The sequence below is a fragment of the Branchiostoma floridae genome, chromosome 2, assembly GCF_000003815.2.
Source record: "Branchiostoma floridae strain S238N-H82 chromosome 2, Bfl_VNyyK, whole genome shotgun sequence".
NCBI classification, from domain to species: Eukaryota; Metazoa; Chordata; class Leptocardii; order Amphioxiformes; family Branchiostomatidae; genus Branchiostoma; species Branchiostoma floridae.
In genome coordinates this window covers 10,886,281-10,895,781 of record NC_049980.1, presented here as the reverse complement: position 1 = coordinate 10,895,781, position 9,501 = coordinate 10,886,281, and the positions used below count along the sequence as shown (strand labels likewise).

Here is a 9,501-nt window from a genome sequence, read left to right as displayed (position 1 = left end):
TGCGTAAAATCCATTGCAAGAGGATAAGTATTTGTTACATGGTTGAGGTATCTTAAATAAAGAATAATTTAGTCACAATAGTTCTGAATCGTTCAAATAATTAAAAACGTTTCAAAATGTTTGTGAACTTATTTCTGTATGTTGTCAAAGTAACTGTACATATTACTCTTTGTTTAGAACAATTTTCATGTGTGTTTCTGTCATTGTTGAAACATGTATTGCATTTCTCAATACCAGGCAAAGTGTTCTGTACCGTATTGTTAAAACTAATATTACAAGAGCACATCTCCATTCCTGCCTATATCATACTGCAAACAGATAGCTCTGTTTGATACATTTCCCGACTGTCGACAAACAAGTGCTGGTTAGATGTTACCCACGTTGACCAACGGTAGCGAATCAATTCAACACCTGTCTATCAAATTTACCTGTCTTCCATTGGTTAGTTTTGTCCAATCAAATTAACGATAGATACCGCGTTAGCCAATCAATTCTTCTCTATCATGGCGACGAAAATATCTGCACTTTGCTTTTTGTTCACTAGGGGTCATTGTGAGACTGTGTGAGCAAGTCAACTAAAATCGTGTGGTGACAATGGCTTCTATGATAGATTTTTGGTTTTAACCTTCCTTATGTTTGTTCTCCAGTGTTGCGTTTTGTGAATAACATGGTATTCACTAGCTTTGATTTGCTCCTCTGATCCATTTTGTCGAATTCGGGGCTGGAAGTGGATCGATACCAGGTCTAGGGTTGCGCTAGTTGGGGATGGGGAAGGGCAACATGAAATCTTGCAAAACCATGTTAGATAACAGTATTCACTGCTGCATTCATTTTTGAAGCTTACAGTCGCGATATTTTATATTTCACCAAAGTTTTGTGATAACAATTTGCGATATTTTTAGTCATTTCGTTTTTCATACAGTTCTATTATTAGTCAGATTGTGTGCCGTCCTATACTGATTGATGTGAATCTAAGACGGTAGAATATTGATGTGTTTACTACAGAGTCAAGAAAATAAAATAAAAAAGTATTTAACGTTACAAACTTCCGTCGCTGTAGGTTATTTACAAACTTCCTCTGAATTGACTGGAAACGATACTGTCTTTCATTTTCTGTCCCAAACCGTTATTTACCCCCAAGACAAATGTAGGTAAAGTTTGGGTCCATGTTGTCTGTGTGTGTGTATGCAGAGCATTACTTGAAAACTTGGAGGGATTGCCGACGAAATTTGTCATTTGTGTAGCTGTTGTTGACGCAAATGTCAACGTAGATTTTGGGTCTCCCGGCACCTGACCTTGGTACTGCAGCAAAACGTCTGGATTCTGTATCTTTTGTCCTGAACATGCTGTGTCTTGAACTTTATTTCTTGCTTTTTGCCACCTATGGGCCATAGCAAATACAATAGTAATAAAACTGAGTGACATAATGTAACACAAATCATAAACACGACGAACATATCTGTTACTTAAAAGTAAATCATATAAACCATAAGAAAAGTATCACCAGAAACACGGGATAACATAAAATTCTAAATCATAGATAAACAACATAAATTCTAAATCATGAATAAACAAAAGCATAATATAACTTAAATGCAAACAACAATTAATTTAATTTAACTTGACCAATTTAAATCAAGGGAACAAATTGTACAAAATTTCAGATTAATGGTAAAAGAACAAATGATAATTATCAACATGGAAACACATCATCAAATAAATTATCACAGACGTAATGCAACTTAATCAATTTAAAAGCCACAGGACACATATGTAACAAAAAACAAAACAAGGCATTGTTTGCAAAACATTAAGTGTTAATCAATATGCACAACAGGGAACACAGTTAAATAAAATCATAAGAAATTAATAATAACAATGATAATAATAATGCAACTTTAATTTCCAATACAAATCAATAAATCAAATGTAGTTGTAACCAAAAAGTAAATCAACCGTAAATCATAATGTGTTACATATCATCAAAACAAGGAAATACTTTATCACATAGGACATAAAGGGCAATCGAAATAAATGGCAAAGAAAAAAATGTAACTAGACTCATAAATCAACAAAATCCACAACAGAGAACAGGGTTACGTGGACAAGGACGACGAATGTTGGACGTTAATGCATTGCTGTCTTAGAATAAAAGCCTTATATACAAACCTTCCTAGCTGTCTCGTTGTATTGACTGTTGGTCCTTTCATTAACTCGCTGTGGATTGCTCGAGACTCCGTCTAGTTCCACAGACAAGTATGAAAACCACGGAGTTCAACCAAATGTCAGCATGGGAAATCTCTCTGGTAAGGACAGTGACGTCATGAAGTTCACATGACCAGCTACTTCCGGGTTTTCCCGGCGAGTCAGCACGAACTCAAAATGGCGGCCAACTCGAACGGGAGAGCTGCAAGCTCCTCTCTCCAACACGCACCTTCCTCCGCCTCCACGGACTCTCCCGCTCAGGAGATCCCCGATCCAGGCTGTAGTGGCCTGAGCTGTTGCTGTTGTATGCGCACACGAAAATGCACGGACTTAAGGGAGGGCTTGTACGAACAGAGATTTTCCAAGCTCGACTTTGTGTGGACTATCGGAGGCATCCTGACGTTTGTATGGGACATCGGGTCAGACATCGCCCTGGCTTGCATGTACTGGACTAAAAAGCGGTACTGGTTCTTCGGTTTTACCCTGTTCTTCGTGGCGTTACCGTCCATCGTGTTGCAGCTGTTCAGCTTGAAGTGGTACCTCCAGGATGAGAGTCGAGACGCAGAAGAAAGCGAGGAGCAGAGGGGGAGGGTGGCCAGGAAGAAGCCGGCTATCCTCAGCTGGCTCTGGAGGAGTTTTCTACACTTTCTGCAACTCGGGACAATTGTCAGGTATTAAACTATAAACATAACATTTTCACTTGCTTTGTGATTCTGCCTTATTACTTCTTATGGTAGATGAAGCAACAAATTATGAAACAACAAATTATGTTCTGCTCATATGAAACAAAATCACCCAGGGGGGCCCATGTCCTAATCCCCTAAAAGCCTGGGGACTTGTTGGGGCGGGGCGGTTCTTTTGGTAAAATTTAGCGTACTAATACTTGCTTCTATGGTCTATCAAAGCGTAACATGATATTGCCAGCTCCAAGATGGCATCTGGCTAATGAGGTAAGTAAATATTGCAAATGAGTCAGTCAAAGTCAATAGACCATCAAGATTTACCATGACATAACGTTGTGGATGAATTAATGAATTATTGCACGACATTTGTACATGGTACAATTGTAAGGCAACAGTAGTAAGTCAATTAATACAATGATACTCATCTAAGGTCTATACTAGTAACTACATCCATGTATAGTACCGTAATGTGAACATAAATGGCGTATTGACATAGTGTAATATGCAAGTTAAACAAGTCAGTCTGTTACTGTACAATAGATTCTCTCTTTTTTAGAGCAGTACATATGTATGATCTTGTATTTCTAAGCATTTTTGTTCACTTGTATAAGTTGTAAACTGGATCATTCTGTTCATCGTATATCTAGTTCCCAACACCAGGCTGTGTACACTAAACAATGCGTGGGTGGCAAGGGAAACAAAGAAAGTGAAAGTGAAAAGCATGAATCCTTGCAAGAATTAATCACACAGCTGGCAAGATTGTGTCAAGGAAAGAGACTTACTGTTACTGTCTGTAAAATATTGCACCATGCTTGTTATTTTCTGAAGATCTATTTCTGTTTTCCTGTTATAGAAAACATTAAACTGTTGGTTACTTTTATGACATTAGGTCTTCATGTCTTAATCCTCTCTAATCCCCTGACCATTAGCACAGTGTGTGAGCCGACAAGTGGTGCAGAAAAAGGGTTGTGCTGTGAAAAAAGTGTGGTTCTATTCTATGCAAATGAGTTCATAGTACCACACATTTTTCATAGTGCCACACTTTTTTGCACTATGGGATATAAACACAGTACAATGTTATTGAAGGGCTCTGATTGGCTGAGGGTAGTGGCCATGTTCTAACAGAGCTATAATCTATAAACACATTAGCAATGTACAATCATGTTTGTAATGTGTATTGGTTACCGGGTACAGCACTAAACATTGTCAGCTCACAAAATTTGGCCCCAAAATGGCACAGATGTGAAGCTGTACATGCACAGTAATGATCATGGTAGCTTGCAGTAGTGCAGACAGAAGTAAAATGATTAGTCAAGTGCCAAACTGTTCTGTTGGTCGATGTGCACCCAGCACCCTCCCTTAGAGATCATGATTGGATTTCCAAAATTATTCATTCATTACATCATGGCTATCATGTACTGTAATGGTAACCAGGGCCTTGAATCATCTTTTCACAATTAGACTTATCTCCAAGCAGATGTTAGGAGGGGAGAATTGTAACATTTACACTATTATATATTGCTACAGCTGAAATACAAATTGTAAAGCAATGGGGGCAGTCCTGAGTAAGACATGATTTAACTCTTGCTAAGAAAAAAATATTGTGTTTCAACCCAACAGGCCCTGTCTTAAAGTTAAACCTGCTCCTTCTTGGGGTAGTACAATTCCAAGCAACTTGTTTCAAATTTTCTAACAGACTTCCTTTTTTTTTTGCACTAGTACTGTTAACAGATTTAGACTTTGAACAGTTTGTGTAGTATGTGTAGTATACTTAACCCTATGTAATATAGATAGCTACCAACCCCAATTCTTTCCCTCATTTAGCATAACTTTTTCCTAGGCTGAATACTATATTTTGAACTCGAGAGTCACACTCGACGGTTGACCACAATAGCTTTGTACAGAGTAAATGCTCTCCGACAAAGGCCTTTTTTGTTCACCATGTCATGTTGGAAAATAGCTAAGCCATCGGATTTATGAAAATGCGCTGATGATGTGCAAAATCTTCTTTTTAATTGTGTTAAGATTGATCCTCTACAAATGCAAACAGCACTTACAGAAGAACTAATAGCTGATTATGGGCAAAGCTAACTATGTTAGAGTATTGATCCAGTTTTTGCAGGGTCTTGTTTTTACCTCATGGAGAAACCTTGGGCTAACCTGGCATCATGTCACAAGAACCAGCAAGTGTATTTGCATAGTGACCATGTGTGGGTGGAACAAATACAAGGGCGACCTATGTGTACTCTTCCAGTCTTGTTGCTAAAAACATTGTAGCAAAATAGTGCCACATTTGTGGTAAAAGCTGCAACAACCTCATGTTGAGTGTAAGATATATGTCTTGTGGTAGGACACAGAAATAAGCCAACAAACTAATAACAATAGTTTTATTTGCCTTTTTCAGCTTAGAATAACATAAGAATAGCAACTACAGCAACAAATACATGTATGTTAACGTATCTTATAAAATTGACTTATCTTCATATGCACTTTACACAGCCTATTTATAGACTATTGCAGCTACTTACCGGTATCTCTAATCTATTGTAAACTATATGCCTGCAAGTTTGCCTTTGCTTGCTCTTATAGTATGACCTTTATATGCAAATACCTATAGCATTGCTCACTGTCAATCATTTCATAAACAGTTTTTGGCACCTTACCCTTTGTTGTCAATATGGTCGACCCCAATTGGTATTCACAATAGACACATGCAAACAAAGTGGCTGGGAGTGAACCTGAAGGAATCCATTAAAAGTAATAAGTCACTGATTGAATTGATGACATTCCGCTACATGTTGCAAGGTCATTTTGTTTGACCTACATTAATATTGTACATGTAGGCGGTGCAGGACATAAGTTAATGTATTTGCAATTTTTGTCTTACATGTATTTTAGCACTAGTAGATAGAGTTGTGTACATCAGTGCTTAGGTAGTGTTTTACATGTGCAGTATGTACTAATGTGCAAAATAAATGAGATATAGAAGATTGGAAGGTACACTGCAGTACTACATAAGTCGCTAGAAGGCCCATCATCAAAATTGACCTAACCCCACCCACCTGTCACATATCATGAAGATCTAGCCACTGAGCTTCTCGAGTTATATTGTCCACAGTCTCACACACACACACACATTGACACACACACACATACTGCATACACACAAACACACACACATGCACACACACACACACACACACATGATGAAATAACTCAGCACTGAGAAATGAGTAGTATTAACTACTAGTAGGCTGATAGAATGCAGCTGCAGGGTGTCCAGACCACTGCAGCAGCAGGACACAGTGGACTACTACTACTACTAGGCTGATAGACATATACTATAGGTCTGGTGAAATGGACCTATGATTGATTGACAAAATGTTTGAAAATGGACCTATAAGTGATTGACAACATTTTTCTGTATCTGTTCCAGGTATATCCGTACGCTGAAGTACGGTTGTGAGAGCCAGCAGGAGCGGGAGAGGTACCAGTACGTGGTGTATGAGTGGGCGGATGTGTGCATGCTGCGACTGTTCGAGGCTTTCCTGGAGTCTGCACCTCAGCTCACCTTACAGCTGTACATCCTGGCTCATGAGGGGGAGAGAGACCTGCTCACCAGTAAGAAAAAAATTCATATTAGATACCAGAACACAATGTATCATCCTTGTGTCATAGACCAGTGTTCATACGGGCTGCTGCACTTTTTGTTGCATTTGCAAGTTCGCTTGATTTTTTAGAAGGTTGGCTTTGCTTTGGTCTGTATCTTATGGGTGACATGCTGTTAATGCATGTGTTTTCCTATTTTCAAAATTTTAGAATTATCTCTGCTATGTCTATGTCATCTGCTATGCCTATATTTATTGTTTTGAATGGGCTGACTTGACTATTGTCAGTATTATGTCTTGTCCCCCTTCCCTTCATCTTTTCTATCTACAGATAGCCTGGGTAAAGGCATTGGCCCCTACTATAAAGGTTTCTTTCTTGGTTTATGCTCTTTTGCCATCATTCACTGTGCAGCTTTCTCATGACTGCATTAGATGTTGGTACATGTAGAGTACATGTATGTGTACGTCATGTTGTTAGATTCTCATGAAGCCTTTTGTTTCAGTTGTGACGTGCGCAGCTAGCCTGGTGTCCCTTGCCTGGGCTTTAGTGGCGTACCACAAGGCTCTACGGGAGGTTCGCCCTGACAAGAAGAACCTGTCCTTCACCGGTGTGGGCCTGCGGATGATGTGGAGGTTATTTGAGGTGGTAGCTCGTGTGGTGGCCCTGTCACTGTTTGCCGCCAAGTTTGAGTGGATCATGTTTGTGGTGGTGGGCGTGCACTTCATCCTCATGTTCCTGTGGCTGCTGTGGCAGGACACCAAGTTCTGCGACAACCGCGGGGAGGAGTGGGTCTTTGACTTTGTCATGGCCATTGTTCACATTTTCTGTTGGTTCAACGTGAAGGAGGGCCGGACTCGGTACCGCGCGTCCGCCTACTACACCTTCATGTACCTGGAGAACGCAGCTCTCATAGGACTGTGGTATTGGAAGGTCATGGATGAAGACGTGATGTACAAGTACGCTGCACTGGTCCTCGTGTTGGGAGGGTTCCTGGCAGGGATCATCATCATGGCGCTGTACTACCTATTCTTCCATCCAAATGGAGGAGTCCGTTGCTGTGTGGAGGAGGCAGAAGAGGTGGACTCTCCCATGTACCAGACTGCCATAGAATCAGGACAGCCTGCCCTTCCGTGGGACGAAGTGGACAGTGGGAAACAGGCAGACAAGCAGAGCATGCTGAAGAAGACTGTTGTCGTGATGAAGCGGACAGGCACGCCGATGAAGTTTGCTCCGTCACACGTGTCCGGATTGGCCAATCGGGAAAAGCTGGACCTTGCATTTGTGCACCGCTGGAGGGTGAGGAATGATGAGGTCCTCCTCTCAAACTTTACAAACAGTACAGACACGAATATTAATGAGGACATGGAGATGCAACGTAGGTTGTCAAACTGTCCCCCTTTCCACAGGGGTGGAGGGGAAGCCTGCCAGATACCCAGGACAGCTTCACAAACCAGTCTGCGCATACAAAACCAAGGGTTGTCCAAGTCTAGTAGTTCCAACTCCCAGTTTGAAAGTTGTGTGTAGCTGTATATGATGTAACATCAGAATGTGAAGGATTAGCTTTTTTGATACCCACAAAGCTGGACAAGTAGATATCTCAAGATTGATGTTACTAGAATCAGGAACTGTATTTGTCAGGTTTTGAAATGGGCACTCTCTGAGTAGTTAAGATTTTACCTCGAGTTGGAAATTTCTATGTTATAAAACATTGTCATTTCAGTTGCAAACTAGAACGTGATGTTGACAAAGTTAAGGGTTCCAAAATCCCTCTGGAATAGAGGGTACATAGAAGCTTGTCCATTTCCTACTTGATATTTCTTGCACAATGTGTTACTTTTAAAGTATTTCTGCACATGACACTTAGCGTGGCAATATCAATTTGAGTTTCTTTGTCATATGTTGCATTGAAAACTGATGTCTAGAGCACTGGAATGGGAAATACCAAGTTCTGATGTACATAAAATTACATGTACTAGTACATCTACAACACTGAACATGTACTAGTAACTAAGTTGATGATTGTGTGAACCTCATAGTTAAAGTTAGATACTTCTCATGCCATTAGCTTTGATTCTATTTGAAAACCAAACATGCACGTTTGCCACACAGGGGTACTGAAGACCCTTGATGCTTCCCAAACTATATCCTGTGTTTGTAATCAGGACCAATAGGTACATGTATATTGCATATACTAATTTGACCAAGGGGTGATATTAAGTTTTTGAAGTTTTCAAATGTAAGTATCCTTTTTTTATCCATTTAAGATGCTACTGTCCTGATTTTAGGGTTTGTATAATGCTATTGTGTTTCTATATGTCTACCTCATCCTCACACATGCTAGAAAAGGAATACAGAAAATGCTTCAAAGTTTTCAATAGTGGCATAACATACTGTGGAAACTTGGTTAAGAGCCAAGCTAGCTAGCTATAAGAGTGCTGATTAAAGTAGTGCATGTATGTGTGTACAGGTATGTTAGATGTGTTTTTGCAATATTTTGAATTACTTGGTAAGTAGTGAGTTGTGCATTATCAGATTGGAATATTTAAGTAAGATTTTATATTGGATTTTATGTGCAATTATTGAGTAATTTTGGATTTAATAGCTACCTTTTTTGCTGTGACTGCTACATGTAGCTGTTCCATGGAGACTTTGCAAAGTGATTGATTGTATTGTGAACATTGGAGTTGATGCTGTAGTTGGAGCATAACAGAGCAGTAATGACATTTCAAATTGTCAAGGATGCTGCACCATGCCATGAGTGGCCCTAAAGAGTTGATTTTTCTTTTAACTGCACAAGTTTTGTGCCATGTTAATGTGAGTGGTGGGAACAACTGTATAACAGACCATTGAATTATAAGTGCATATTAAGTATAAGTGCATTTCAGTCAAGGTTAGCAATAAGATCATATTTGGATGATGAAAATGAACAAAAGTCCATGTTTGAACTTGACAACTGATCATGACAACTGGCACTTTTGTCTGTCTTTATTTCTCATATCCATGT

At 39.6% G+C, this 9,501-nt stretch overlaps 1 protein-coding gene across 1 annotated transcript; it reads left to right on the top strand.

The window, feature by feature from the left end:
- Positions 1 to 2,262: 2,262 nt before the first annotated feature.
- On the top strand, positions 2,263 to 9,460 carry LOC118408238 (XK-related protein 6-like). Its single transcript, XM_035808901.1, has 3 exons — positions 2,263 to 2,876; positions 6,325 to 6,509; positions 7,000 to 9,460. Exons 1-3 carry the CDS (start codon positions 2,335 to 2,337, stop codon positions 8,019 to 8,021), a joined length of 1,749 nt encoding a protein of 582 aa, XP_035664794.1. The 5' UTR covers positions 2,263 to 2,334; the 3' UTR covers positions 8,022 to 9,460.
- Positions 9,461 to 9,501: the final 41 nt, after the last annotated feature.